Source organism: Rhinatrema bivittatum, chromosome 8 (genome assembly GCF_901001135.1).
Source record: "Rhinatrema bivittatum chromosome 8, aRhiBiv1.1, whole genome shotgun sequence".
Taxonomy (NCBI): domain Eukaryota; kingdom Metazoa; phylum Chordata; class Amphibia; order Gymnophiona; family Rhinatrematidae; genus Rhinatrema; species Rhinatrema bivittatum.
The window spans coordinates 157,656,699-157,671,542 of NC_042622.1; the positions used below are offsets into that span (position 1 = coordinate 157,656,699).

At 42.1% G+C, this 14,844-nt stretch overlaps 1 protein-coding gene across 2 annotated transcripts in view; it reads left to right on the forward strand.

Moving 5' to 3' along the window:
* Positions 1-14,844, forward strand: part of GRIN1 (glutamate ionotropic receptor NMDA type subunit 1) — a 328,561-nt gene that overhangs the window by 49,400 nt on the left and 264,317 nt on the right. The window contains exons 4-5 of one of the 2 annotated variants that reach the window (XM_029612208.1): positions 90-152; positions 825-925. In XM_029612208.1, the coding sequence (XP_029468068.1) occupies positions 90-152; positions 825-925 (164 nt within the window). The remainder of the gene's footprint in view (positions 1-89; positions 153-824; positions 926-14,844) is intronic. The other variant, XM_029612209.1, reaches the window with a different exon arrangement.

The following is a 14,844-nucleotide window of genomic DNA, read 5'->3' on the forward strand; positions in this document are numbered from 1 at the left end:
ATGTTGGATTGCTTTACTACACGTCATTTTCAACTGTTTATAATATTCTTCTGTGTCTACATATTTTCTCTGTGCACATTATTCATCAGAGTAAAAAAAGGAACTATGAAAACCTCGACCAACTTTCCTATGACAACAAGCGAGGACCCAAGGTATATTTGCATGGACAATGCACGCCACCCATCAATAACTAGCAAATGACAAGTAGCAACAGCCACCCAAAATCCTAACCTAAGATAACGAAAGCAGAGGGAGAGCAGTCCAGCTCTGTCCATGAGTGTATGGAGTGGCACGTTTACTGTTGAGCTAGTTTGGAATGGATAGCACAGAAATCCAAACCCACCAGCCATTGTCCTGTCCCTGGAAATGCATGCCAAACAGGAACTAACTTTGCTAGCTTTTTTTTTCTTCTTTTTTGAAAACGAAAATTCTTTGACATAAAAGAGAAAATCACTTTTATTCCCAAAGGTAAACCTGTGCAGTCCAGAATTTTTTTTTTAAATTGTTTTTCCCCTAACGTTTTTGAAATTAAGAAAAAAAAAATGATGACCCTCTCCTTGAGTTCTCTGTTGCATTTGCAGACCCTTTTTTCTCTTCTCTATAAAATGCACGCCTCTTTTTTGGGTCTTGATTGACTTCAGTTTGCATGCACAGTGCAAAAAGGAAAGAAACCCAGTGAAGCCAGTCCAGGATGTACCTCTGAGTGTCCCGCACATTGGTTTGGTTAGAGTTTGCCGATTTCTCTGACAGCAATTCTGTAGCATGGCTCTCATTAGGACACCTTTAACCTCTGTGCTAACTCATTTTACTCACATCCATAACAGGCTGATAAAGTCCTTCAGTTCAACCCTGGGACCAAAAACCTGACTTCCCTGCTGCTGGAGGCCAAGGAACTGGAGGCCAGAGTCATCATCCTGTCAGCCAGGTAAGGTTACTGAAAGAGAAGAGCAAATACTATTTTGTATATTGTGAGAGTCTGTAATAATGCACACATTTATGAGTGTGACCATAAGGCTGCAGCTCATAAGAACATATTAGAAATTAGCAGAAAAAAATTATATGTACTATTTATCCAAAACTGTAGAGGACCAAAAGGAAGAATTGACAAAGTCTGCTCACACTGATCAGCGGGTTCCAAGGTACATTCTCAGATATAACTAAGGGGAGATGGCAAGTTACCTAGCATGGGTGGCAGAATGACTTTGCTGCACTTCCCAGTAAACTACAAGGAGGATAAGGAGCAACGTGCAGGTGGTCAAGATTATATGGCCAACAGCTGGAAGATTTCCTTAGCTTACAAGTTGATAAGGGAAAGGAAGTGCAATAGCTAGAGATAGAACACTGTAGACTTGGTGCAACTGTTCATGTTAGGTGGGCCAAATGATTCTTTATCCATACCTAAGCAGAATCCCAAGGTCCCTACCCTACTTTTCTTTTCTCTACTGTGACCCCTAGCCTGCCCTTAGCATCATTCCTTAGTATTTGACCTAAGAATGCATGAATTCAGTCATGATTTGATTTCTACCACCTCTGCTGCTAAACAGTTCCACCACCCTGTCAGTAAAGCATTTTCTCCTATTACCTCTGAACCGGCCTTCCTCTAGCTTCATATTATGTGTGTGCTTTCTTTTGCAAATAACATATTTATTAATTATTAAGCTTTTTATACAGCCTATTGTTTAACCAAGTGGTTTACACTAAAACAAAATCATATCATAGGAACATGTAAAACAATAACAGCCGTAACAGCAAGTCATAAATATATGTCACACAAAGTGTCACAGGATCTTCAACTAAATAAAACCGCATGGATCAGATAAACAAAACACCACCAGAATTAAATGACAATAACTTGTTAACATCCATGTTTTGAGTGTCTTTCTCAACTTCATATAACTGTTTTCTGTCTGGAGATCCATCAGCAAAAGGTTCCAGAGAGCTGGAACCAGATAACAAAAAGAAGTTTCTCTGCTAATTTCTCACCTAATTTCAGAAGGGGGAGGAAGATATAGAAGAGATTTTTGAGCGTAAAGAAATATGTATGATGGAGTGTATGGAACTACATGCTTTGCCAGGTAAATAGGAAAGCCTGAATGCAAGGCCTGAAAAGTTAAACATAGTACTTTCAATTTAATCTGCCAACTGATGTGTAGCCAGTGTAGAACTTGTAAAATTGGGGATACATGATCATACTTTAATCTATAAATTACTTTGGTTGCGGTATTTTGCAAAACATTTAACCTGATAGTCTGGCAGCCCCTAAAAAAGGAAATTGCAATAATCAAGTCTAGAAATGACAAAAGCCTGAACCAATAACTTTAAGTCTTGGGTTACTAATAAATGGCGCAGTTGATCAATATATCACAATAATGATTTTTTAATGATAGCAGAAATGTAAGCGACCATGGCAAGTTTTGAATCAATTTGAAGCCCAAGGGTTGTTACATCTGTATTGAGCATAACTGGTATATCCAAATTTCCTCTAATTTAGGATTGACCTTTAATATGTGGTCAGAGAACCAACCCACAACTCAGTCCAAATAGTTATTGAAAGCTGAGAGGGAGATCAAGGTCCTTAAATTCACAAAAGTGGTAATTTGAATGTCATCTGCCAAAAAAAGTTGGACGGACCCACATCCTTGGATTAAAATAGCAAGTGGAGAGAGAAAGATATAAAAGAGAAACAAGAAAAGAATGGACCCCTGAAGAACACCAAAAGGCAACAACTTAAAGTAAAAAATTTGTTTCCACTCAACTTGAAAAGACTGATCAATTAAATAGGAGTGGAACCAAGCTAAAACGGAATTAGTTATGCCAATTCCTTGAAGTCAAGCTAGAAACAGACCATAACTGATGGTGTCAAAAGCGACACGTATAAAAGGATTATAAGTGTGTCTCTGCCTCCATCGGCCTATATTGTGATGTTGGTAATTAATGAAACAAGTGCAGATTTGGTGCTATGTCCCTTTCTGAATCCATACTGAGAGGGATGAACTATATCAGTTTTAGTGGCAAAATCATATAACTGATCAAGTACAACTTTCTCAATTATTTTGGCAAACACAGGGAGATTTGAAATAGGCCTATAGTTTTTAAGAATATCTGGATCCAAAGATTGCTTCTTAAGAAGAGGAAAAATCCTAGCTACCTTAAGTTGACTAGAAAAGATGCCTGTAGTTAAAGAATTGGTCACAATAGAGGAAATTGACTTGGCTAAACCCAACATGGATTTTTCAGAAACTTTAAAGGCATAAGGTCCATTTGTGAAGTAGTAAGATGAAGTGACCAAAGCAATAATTAAATTCTAGCAGCTGATACAAGATTAAATGAGGACAGGGTACTTGACAAAGGAGAGGGAGAGTTTAGGTCAAAAGATTGATACGAGGATTCACCAGATTTTAAACTTTCACATGGTATCAATTTTGTTAAAGAAAAGGTCCATATAACTTTTTGCCAAACAGGAAGAGTGAATTGATAATGGAGGTGCTGCTGATTAGAAAAATTGTCAATAGTTTAAAAAAGATGACAAGGTCAATTGTCAGCAGATTTAATCTTGACAAATATATTTCTTTTTTGCTGTTATAGCATTCTGATAATGTTTGTTAGCCACCAACCATCTATTTTTAAGATCATTACTATAGTACTTATTTCTACTTTTCTGCCAAAGGTGTTCTAAATGTTACAATTTTCTTTTCAAAATTCATAGGCCAGGATGATTCTATTGATGATCTAAATGATGTGACCCGGGGCATGTTTTAAATGGAGCTATTTTGTTAATAGCTAGATTAAGTGTGTTGTTCCAATTACCTGCTTGACTATCTAAAGGTAAATTATCAGTCTCTTGGAAAAGAATTCAATTCAGCAGTGAACAAATCAAGATCAATTTTTTAAAGAAATCAATGATATTTTTTGTCTTTTGCATCCAAAATGGCACAAATCCCATAACAAAATTTTGTGTCATTTTGGATGACCTCTTTAAAAACAAAACATTCTGTCAAGTCCAGGCCCATTCTCTTTCCCAGAACCTCCCCCCCCCCAACTTCCCATGCCAAGCAGGCAACAGTACTACTTCTTACCAGCTCCTGGCTTAACATCTAGTGTTGGTCTTATGCTATACTACTACCTATACTGACAAAAGTAACGACAGGTAGCAAAGCATTGCACTGTTGGAGTAATGCTATGCAAGTAGCTAACTACGAGTAGCATAACATTGCTCTGAAAGCAATACAACACTATACTAGCTATGCTAGCTATTTTTATTTTAGTCAGCGTAACTAGCAAGTAGCATAATATCAGACCAATGCTGGATGCCAAGCCGGGAGCAGGTATGAGGGAGTCTTGCTGCTGGTTCAGAATGGGGAGTATGAGGGTTCTGAGTGGGCTAGAGAAAGGAATTGGGGGAAGGGATCTGTGGGGAGTGAAGGAAGATGGGAAAACTGAAATTTTTTTTGTTTCAGTAGTAGGTGGGAGGGAGATGGTTCAAATGTTGACAACACAAAACATGTGAACAATGTCACAAGAACATAAAACAAAATGTTTTTTTCATGCACTTCCCTAGTTCATATCATGAGCCTAGGTCTTTGAGTTCTTTTATTATGGAATAGTATGTGTATGAAGCATAAAACATGGTAAAATATCCAGGAAAATGATTTTAAACTTGGGCTGATTCAACTATTTTTCTGTATGTGGCCCCCTCTTGGTCCAGACTATGAATTATCCGTATTCTTGGGGTGGGGAGTACCACATGAGAAATTATATTTACATAACTTTCAAAACTTCTTTATCCTTGAGTACTTACAAAAAGGGGGGGGGGGGGGGGGGACGGGGACAGATCTACCCCAGTGTCACCAATTTATAAAGGGTGCACCCTGTCCCAAACCCAAAATTGTGTGGGGAAAAAAACCAAGAAAATGAATAAGACCCTCTTGATAGTGGAGCTGGCTAAATGACAAACCAAATAGATGAGCACTGTAGTGTGTGAAAGGTCTCTCTCTTCTGCGAAGCTTCCCCAAATGGTTTACTTGGTACTAAACAGAAAGTAGGCTTGGTTTTAGTTTCTTACAGAAAGACCACAGTCCACCAGTTTTTCTTTCCCAGCAAGGGTTTATGCTTCACTTTGGCTGAAAAGCTGAACCTATTATGAAGAGATGCTGAATTTGGGGACAAAAGCCAAGGAAACAATCCTTCTCTCTCCTCTGCTAAAATACTCTGTGCAAAGTTTAGATTGCTTAATTCAGTCTCTCTGGAGGTTGATCCATCCATGTGCTCCTGGGCCTGATTATCTCTGGAAAGGAAGTCTTTCAGTCTTTCAGCTCCTGGCTTCTCTGTCCCTTCTTGGGATTTTATATGTAGCTCAGCTATTAATAAAGAACAGTTGTTGGCCTTTCAATTTCCTCAGAATGCAGCCTTCTGTCTGTCTCTCTCTCTTGATAATTAGTTCTTCAGGAGAAGAGCTGATTGCAGGGCTGCCAGATGCACACCTCTCTTCCTGGCTCTAATTCCTGGCCATCCCCACTCCTCACACATAGACAGAGCCAGACAATTTGTGCTTCTTCCTTAAATGGTCTCCCAACATTCTTTTTACTTTTTCTTCTGCTGGCTATATAATGCTGTTCTCTGGGCAGGCTAAACAGTACAGCTCTTTTCCCAACTTCTTAGCATTGTGAGCATTGATTCTGATTCTTGCAGAATATTTGTCATTCACAGGAGAGCACACAGAGATTTAGACTTATTTTTATATTCCTTCACCTTGGCTGTGATGGCTTGTAGTCTCTGCAGGGTTGAAAACCCTTTTTTGATAGGTCCAAAACAAATCACTCAGATCCAGACACAGCTTGGTCAATATTATGTCTCCAACTCATGAAAAGCTTGTGAGGGAAGGAACCTGGTTTATGGTAGTTTTCTACATGTAATTTTTTCAAAGTGTTGTCTCATTGTACTTTATTAAACACTGCAAGATATTTGAATTTCACTAAGTAAAATGCTCAGCCTGTCCCTTTTTTGGTGAAGCTATATATTAGTCACTTATTGATTATATACTGTTTCATAATGTGTTTGGTGCTGTTATACTAAAGACCACTATGAAATTTAATAACTCTAAAGCTGAGTGTCTTTTATACTCTGTTGTGTTCTGGTGGTTTAGTGCACCCTTAGGCCTCAGCCCGACCCAGACCTTCTGGGCCGAGCCAAGGGATGACGGTGGCTCCGCATGGCTGACGGTCTACCCTCCGCCAGGCCGGCAAGCTCCCAAGGCCAACATCCGAGGATGTTGGAAGTTGAATGGTCCTCCGACCATTCTGGGCCCTTTCGGATCTGCTGCGAGCAGCATGGAGCAGTAGGCCTGGCCTGAGGTTGAGGGCAGACGGACCTTGAGACGTAGACATGAAGATTGATGCGACGGCATCACATGGCACGAAGACTTGGGTTGATGCAACGGCATCACATGGCACGAAGCCTTGGGTTGATGCAACGGCATCCATGGACGAAGACTTGGGGTTGATGCAACGGCATCCTTGGCAAAGACACATGGCTGATGCAACGGTTTCCATGGCGAAGACATATGGCTGGGCGAAGACACTTGACATCCACATGGGCAACACAAGGCATGGACATTGGCACTGTCTCTCAGGGCGCCCTACTCAGGACACCCACGGGACTGAGTCGCGGACCACCCTGTCCCAGTACGTGCCCTACACAGCCCCCAGAGGCTGGTCACGGACCACGACGGGAGCGGGACAGCACAGGAACACACAACCAGGACTTGACGGCTCAGGAATACAGAACAACCGTCCACCAGCAGGCTAGTCCACTCAGGAGTACTGCATCTGAGGGACCCCCGGCCTACCGGACCAGAAGGCTGGAGATCGTTGAAGGTGAGACGTAGGAAGGAACATCACAGAAGGCAGGAACACCAGGACGTAGGAGATCAAGACACCTGGACGAGGACCTCAGGCACAAAGAAAGGACAAGGCAAGACGAGAAGACATCATGATGAGGAGCTCCACAAGACAAGAAGACCATACACAGGCTCTGGCAGGCAGGTGCCTCCAGAGCGAAGACTCCACGACGATGCAAGGCGAGGAACAACAGACTGAGCAGCCCTTTATAGGGCTGAAGCAGGAAACAGTCACCAAGGTGGAGCCAAGACACTTCCTGTGTCTGGCCCTTTAAATGTAGAAGGAAGATGCGGCTGCGCGCCTAGGAGAGAGCAGGAAGCTGTGCAGGACCACGGACAGCGGCCTGCACCGACGTAGTCATGTAAGAAGAGGCAGGGCTGGCCTGGGACGCAAGCCCGACATCGGCAGTGGCTCCAGTCGCTGCTGGAGGCCCTGGGGGCGGCTCCAGCTGCCACTCCAGCCCAGGGCTTTTGCGGCCTCCAGCCGCGAAGATGGGATCAGCGCCGGGGGCACTCCCAGCCCCGAAGAGAGAAGCAGGAGGGCCGCGGCTCCGACCGTGGAGCAGAAGAGGATCGCAGGCGGCCTCCAGGCCGCGTGGGCAGGCCGACGGCGGCGGCCTGCCACGTCAGTGAAGATCAGCACAGCGTGGTAGGTGAGCCTGCTCGTGGGGGAGACCCGTGGGCAGCGTTCATATCATAACATACTCCGACTGTCATCATATTCAAGGACTGTTATATCCAATGTTTATTATAGCTAATGTCAATTTCCCTGTTATATCTGGTATATATCATATTCAATATTAAATCAGATCATGAATAAATTAAGTATATATAGTACTTTGGATGCTGGATAAATCAGACTTATTGTCAGGACATTTTGTAAAGGAATTTAACAGGGTAACTGCTTAGAATTTACTAGCTAAATTCCCCAGGCTGCAGCCTGTATTCCCTCAGCAGGCAAAAGTATGCATGCTGTTTCATAACCCATGGACTCTGCTGGAAAATAAACTTGCAGATTTGTGGGGACAAATTACACCTGGACTTGTAAGCTCTTTGTCGAGTTTGAGACTTGCCCCCTATTTAAAACTGGATCCCCAGTAGTCTAGAGGTTAACCTTTATGTCTTGGGGAGCACTGGGGCCACTCTCCCAAGATGGGGGAAAAAACCTCCTGGGCTGTAGGCTGGGGATAGGATAACCCGCAGGGCCAGAACCAGGCCAAGGACACTCCCATGAAATGAGTGTCTTTTCAAGATGTGTGCTCCAAAATAAAATAGTTTACTGCAGCTTGTTTAAAGTAAAACATTATGAAACAACATGAAAAAAAAAAGCAAATAATAAAAGAAATCACAGTCCATGTCCATCTTCTTTAGGGATGACAAAGCCAGAGCAGAGAGACTAAATTATTTCTTTGCATTGGTATTCACTGAGGAAAATGTAAGATATACCCGCACAAGAAATGATATTCAAAGGAGATGATTTAGAGGAACTGAAACAAATTTCAGTTAACCTGGAAGATGTACTAGGGGAACTTGGCTAACTAAAGAGTAGTAAATCACCCGAACCAGATGGTATACAATCTAGAGTACTGAAAGAACTAAGAAATGAAATTGCAGACTTGGTATTGGAAATTTGTAAATTATCAGTAACATTGTTTATAGTACCTGAAGACTGGAGGGTTGCCAATGTAACACCAATTTCTAAAAAGGGTTAAAGGGGTGATCCAGGAAATTACAGACCAGTGAATCTGATGTCTGTGCCAGGTAAAATAGTAGAAACTATCATAAAGAACAATATTGCTGAACATATAGATAGCATAGTTTAATGGTACAAAGCAAACATGGATTTAGTCAAGGGAAGTCTTGCCTCACAAATTTTCTACTTTTTTTGAGGGCATAAACAAACGTGGATAAAGGTGAGCCAGTTGATATAGTATATCTGGATTTTCAGAAAACATTTGACAAAGTCCTTCATGAGAGTCTTTTTAGGAAATTAAAAAGTCATGGGATAGGAGGCAGTGTTATATTGAGGATTGCCAACTGGTTAAAAGATAGAAAACAGAGAGTAGTGCTAAATGGTAAATTTTCCCAATCGAGAAAGGTGAATAGTAGAGTGCCCCAGGGATCTGTCCTGGAACCACTGCTTTTTTTCTTTATTTCTAAATGACCTGAGTGAGGTGATCAAATCTGCCGATGATACAAAATTATTCAAAATTGTTAAATCACAAGAGGATTGTGAGAAATTGCAAGAGGATATTGTAAAACTGGGAGACTGGGAATGCAAATGGCAAATGAAATTTAATGTGGAAAAATGAAACATGATGTACTTAGGGAAGAGTAACTCAAAGAATGGCTACACAATGCAAGGTTCCACATTAGGAGTCACCACTCAGGAAAAGGACCATCGCTAGTTGACAAGACCATGGATGGGGGTGGTGTAGGTGAAACTCCATTTACAGAAGAGCTAGGAAAACTGAAAGTGGACAAGCCATGGGGTCCGATAAGGTATACCCCAGGATACTGAGGGAGCTCAGAGATGTGCTGGTGGGGCTCCTGAAAGACCTGTTCAATAGATCCCTGGAAATGGGAGTGGTGCTGTGAGATTGGAGAAGAGTGATGGTGGTACCGCTTCACAAGAGTGGGAGCAGAGAGGAGGCTGGAAACTACAGGCTGGTTAACCTCACTTCACTTTAATTAATGGAGACTCAACTGAAGGAAAGGATAGTGAACTATCCACAATACGCTGGGTTGCTGGTCCTGAGGCAGCATGGATTCACCAGAGGAAGGTCCTGTCAGACAAATCTGATTTTTTTTGATTGGGTGACAGGAAAATTGCATCAGGGAAGAGCATGTGATGTAATTTACTTGAATTTTATTAAAGCTTTTCATAAAGTCCTGCATAGGAGACTCGTGAACAAAATGAGAAGCTTTGTGAATTGATGCCAAGGTAGTGGCGGGATTGCAAACTGGTTGACTGACAGGAACAACATGTAATGGTAATAAAGCCTACTCTGAAGTGAGAACAATGTTAAGTTGTGTGCCACAGGGATTGGTGTTGGGACAGGTTCTGTTCAATATCTTTGTGAGTGACATTGCAGAAGGGATAGAAGGTAAGTTTTGTCTATTTATTTGCGGATGATACTTAGATCTGCAACAGAGTGGATATGCCTGAAGGAATAGAGAAAATGATTGAAGAGAGCTTGAAGACTGGTTGAGGATTTGGCAGCTGGGGTTCAATGCCAAGATGTGCGTCTGGGGTGTGGTAATCCAAAATAGCTGTATGTGATGGAGGGTTAAAAACTAATGTGCATGGACTGGGAGGGGAAACCTTGGGGTGATAGTGTCTGGCAATCTGAAGATGGTGAAGCAGTGTGACAAGGTGATAGCTAAAGCTAGAAAAATGCTGGGCTGCATAGAGAGAGAAATAACTATTAAAAAAAAGTGATAATGCCCTTCTACAGGTCCTTGGTAAGGCCTTACCTGGAGCACAGTACTGGAGATTGTATCTCAAAAGGGAGTAGAGACAGGATGGAGGCGGTCCAAAGAAGAGTGATCAAAATGGTATGGGGTCTGTATCAAAGACTTATGAGGAGAAGCTGAATGATCTGCATATGTACACCCTGGAAGAGAGGAGGTGCAGAGGAGATATGATACAGACCAGACCTTCAGATATCTGAAAGGTTTTAATGATGCATGTATTTCAAACCTTTTCTGTTAGAAAGGAAACAGTAGAACTAGGGGTTATGAAATGAAATTCCATCGAGGATGACTCAGAACCAATGTCAGGAAATATTTCTTCATAGAAAGGGTGGTAGATGCCTGGAATGCCCTTCTAGAGGAAGTGGCGAACACAAAAACAGTCAGAGAATTCAAAGGGGCATGGGATAAACACTGTAGATCCCTAAAGGCTGAAGGATAGAAACGAAGAAAATGGTACATGGGGGTAACCTGCTTGGTAGTGGTTACTACCCTTAACAATATATGTGGGAATTACTACACTTAACCAATAAGCCTTGATGCTTTTGATGCAACTGCTCTCTTCTTTGACATCGCTCTTCACTTTGATGGCATGGAGGGAAAAGGGAAACTGGATTCAGTAGACAACCAGCACGAGCCCTGACTTTTACGGTCTGGTGTACTGATACACAGACATAAAGGAAAAAGAACAGGACTGCTTCTATGGCCAAGTTCAAAAGCAAAACAAATCAAGTAGCATTATCTGAATTTTCAAGATGGCTCCTCACCCAGTAAAAGTGTTGATTTGTTAATATATAAGGCTTGGGGGTAAACTGCACAGAGCAATAGCTACTTCCCTTAACAGAAATATGCGAGTAACCTTGTTGGAGAGGTAGTTGCTATCCTTAATGGAGGCCTGGGGGTAGCTTGCACAGAGCAGCAGATGCTACCATAGGAAACTTGCTGGGCAGACTAGATGGACTATTTGGTCTTTTTCTGCCATCAATACTATGTTACTATGTAAAAGGATCTAGGTGTCATCATAAAAATATGTTGATATATTCTGCTCAGTGTGCAGCACTAGCCAAGAAAGCAAATAGAATGCTAAGGATTCTTAGGAAAGGAATGGAGAATAAAATAGAGAATATCATAATGCCTCTGAATCACTCCATGGTGCTTCCTCATTTTGAGTATTGGGTGCAGTTCTGGTCACCACATGTCAAAAAAGATATATTGCAGAATTAGAAAAGGTAGAGAGAGGCAACCTAAATGATAAAGAGGATGGAACAATTCCCCTATGAATAAAGGCTAAAAAGGTTAGGACTCTTCAGCTTGGAAAAAAATGGATGAGGGGACCCATGATGGAGGTCTATAAAACGAGTGGAATGAAATGAGTAAATGTTAATCAGTTTACTTTTTCGAAAAGTAAAAAGACCAGGAGACACACAATGAAGTTACTAGGTAATATATTTAAAACTAATAAGAACTAATAATTTTTTATTCAATGCATATTTAATCTCTGGAATTCATTGCCAGTGGATGTAGTGAAAGCTATTAGTGTAGCTGCATTTAAAAAAAGTTTTGAACAAGTTCCTGGAGGAAAAGTCCATTAACCATTAAGGTAGAGTTTCAGAAATCCTCTGCTTAATCTTAGATAAGCAGCTTGGAATCTGTCTACTCCTTGGGATCTAGCCAGCTACTTGTGACCTGGATTGGCCATTGTTGGAAACAGGATACTAAGCTTTATGGACCCTTGGTGTGACCCAGTATGACAAGTCTTATGCTCTTATGTTCTTGAGACAGCGGGAGAGTATCTCTGCTTGAACTCCTGCTTCTCCCCCTATCATCCCTGGAGACAGTGACAGCTATCCTCTTTCTTTTTCTGTGACTCTGGAGTAGCCCCAGATCAAATGTAGTCAGGGTTTTTTTTTAACTTTCTCCTAAACCCATGCCACAGAGGTTGTACAAAACTGTCTTTCAAAAAGTGTGTGTAACACCCTCTGACCAAAAGATGACCTTTAGTCACTGGAGCCTTCTGCCTTTATCAACTCAGCCCTATTGGATGTCCCTTAGAAGGATAATCACCACCTTAGCGCAACATGTATTCACTAGGTTAACTTTGTACATTTTCTGTAGTACACAGGTGTTAGACAACTGTAACCCCATTCTGGGGCAAATAAAATGAGAGAGTGTCTGATAACTGTTTATGAACCAAGCACTAGATTTGTACTGTTCCCACAAATTGGATGCCTTTGCTTGAATTGCTAAACAGTCAGCTAAATGCTTTTTCCCAGCTTCAGATAGAGAACTTGGTTCTTAATGCCAAATATTTATTGAATGATGAACACTAGCACTCACTGCCAATGATATGGTATCATGGATAGCAGAACAAATAACAGAACGTGGTACAGCTGTGATGAGAATCTCTGAAAGCCCAGTAGTCAGAGGCAGAAAACTGCAGCTGTAGAAAACTACTATTGTATGAGGTAAAAAAAGCAATGCTTCTAGGAGCTTGAAGAGAAGGATTCAGGAAATGATGTTAGCTTGCCAAGAGGCTTTTTCCAACTGAAAAACCCTACAGGAAGTGAGACAGTAAGAACATAAGAAAATGCCATACTGGGTCAGACCAAGGGTCCATCAAGCCCAGCATCCTGTTTCCAACAGTGGCCAATCCAGGCTGCTTTTGGTCAAGGGTCCAATAGGAAGAGGAGAGAGACACAGATAAAGAGAGAGAACAAACAGGAACAGATCCAATAAGTTCAGAAACATTTAAACATTAACCAATCAAGAGAGAAAATTTCTACCCTGTCGAAAATCTAAGCTAAGCAAGCTCTCAAAATGACACAGGGTGTCAGTATATTAAAGAATCATAAATTCACTGTGGAAACAGAACATTTCCTGCTTGGTATCACAAATACCACTATTTTCAAAAACTATCAAACATATGTAGTAAGTCAAACCCATAAAAAACTGTGTGTATTGGTATCCCAGACTGTAAAAATCAGGGCCCAGTGTTGGCTGTCATCTGAATCCAATTACCCTTTTTCCCCACTGCTGTCGAAGCAGAGAGTGAAGAGCGAGCAATGAGTAATAGCAGGTGTAGTTTTGTTCTGGGCAGTGTTTCCCAATCTTTCCAAGCTAAGGTATAACTACATTATCAAAAATGTTATGCGGCACACCAATCTCCATGGCAATGGGGCTATGAAGAGGATCCATATGGCCAAAAAAGAGCTTTGGAAGCATTGAAAGCCTCACCACTTTCTATTCCAAATTTTAAAACATAGGGAGCAGAGGTACACATGATCTTGTCACAATGGAACAGTTCCCTTTACTTACAAGTACAGGAGAATGAAGAGGTTGATGTGCAGGCGGCCAGTTTGGGCACTTTGGCTGCTGCATGTGGTTGCCAGAGCTCCTCTATTGCTGCCCAATACTCAGTAAGTCCCATACAGTGGTCAGGGCATGCTGTCCCCATCTCATTCAGCCTGGGGATAAGACAGAGACTGGAAGGACTCAAAGAAGGGGGCTTAAGAGGAGGAAGATGAGGAGGTGCTGTGTACAGTTTGTGTGCTGCACAAATTGGGGCCTCACTATCTGTGTCCTACATGCTGCCTATAAATTGCCATATTTTGGGGCTCAAGCTGTAGCTAGGAGGAAGAGGCATAATTACACATGCTCTCAGAAAGGAGTTCCTACACATTTAATAACCACTATTGTCCTTTTTTACTGGAAGGTGCTGAGAGCAGACCCTAGGTGCTGGATCTGAGCATCAAACACACCTAATCATGTCTGAAGGGAAGCCAGCATGCCACAGCACACTGGTTAGGAAACACTGTTATAGGGCCTTTGGCTCAGATATGTCTACAAAGTTATGGGAAGAGGAAGGGAAGAGTTGGAGGGAGGGAGTGGTGGTGAAAGCATTGGGGCGCTAAATAGATAAGTGATATGATGTGTCCAAGTTTAATGTTAAGGGGTGGTGTGCTGTGCTGGGTATACATCAGGAACAAATGTAGGCCTGGCATTTGTAAATTGTTTAATAAAAAAAGTTTAAACATAAAGGGCTGGATTTTAATACCTATGCACGGCGTACATTTGTGCACGCATGTTATAAAAATCTGGGGTTGGTGCGTGCAAGGAGGTGCACAGTCACACGCCGAGCCCTTGGGGAGCCTTGCTGGCTTTCCCTGTTTCCTCCAAGGCCGCTCCGATTTCGGAGGAAACTTTCCTTCCATCCCCCCTAACCTTTATTTTATAAATTGCTCCTGCCTCCGGAGGTTCCAGCCCCGCCCCTTTTTTCAAGCCCCGGGACTTACACGTGTCCCAGGGCTTTACGCCTGCCACCGGGCCTTTTGAAAATAGGCCTGGCGTGCTTAGAGCTTTGAAAATCTGCCCCAAAATGTAAGAATTATTTGGTGGTGGTGGATGTGGGTGTGGGGGTGGGGGAGTTGGGGAATGGGGTTGCATTGAGCACCCCCAATCTGTTAGAAAAGTTGGCT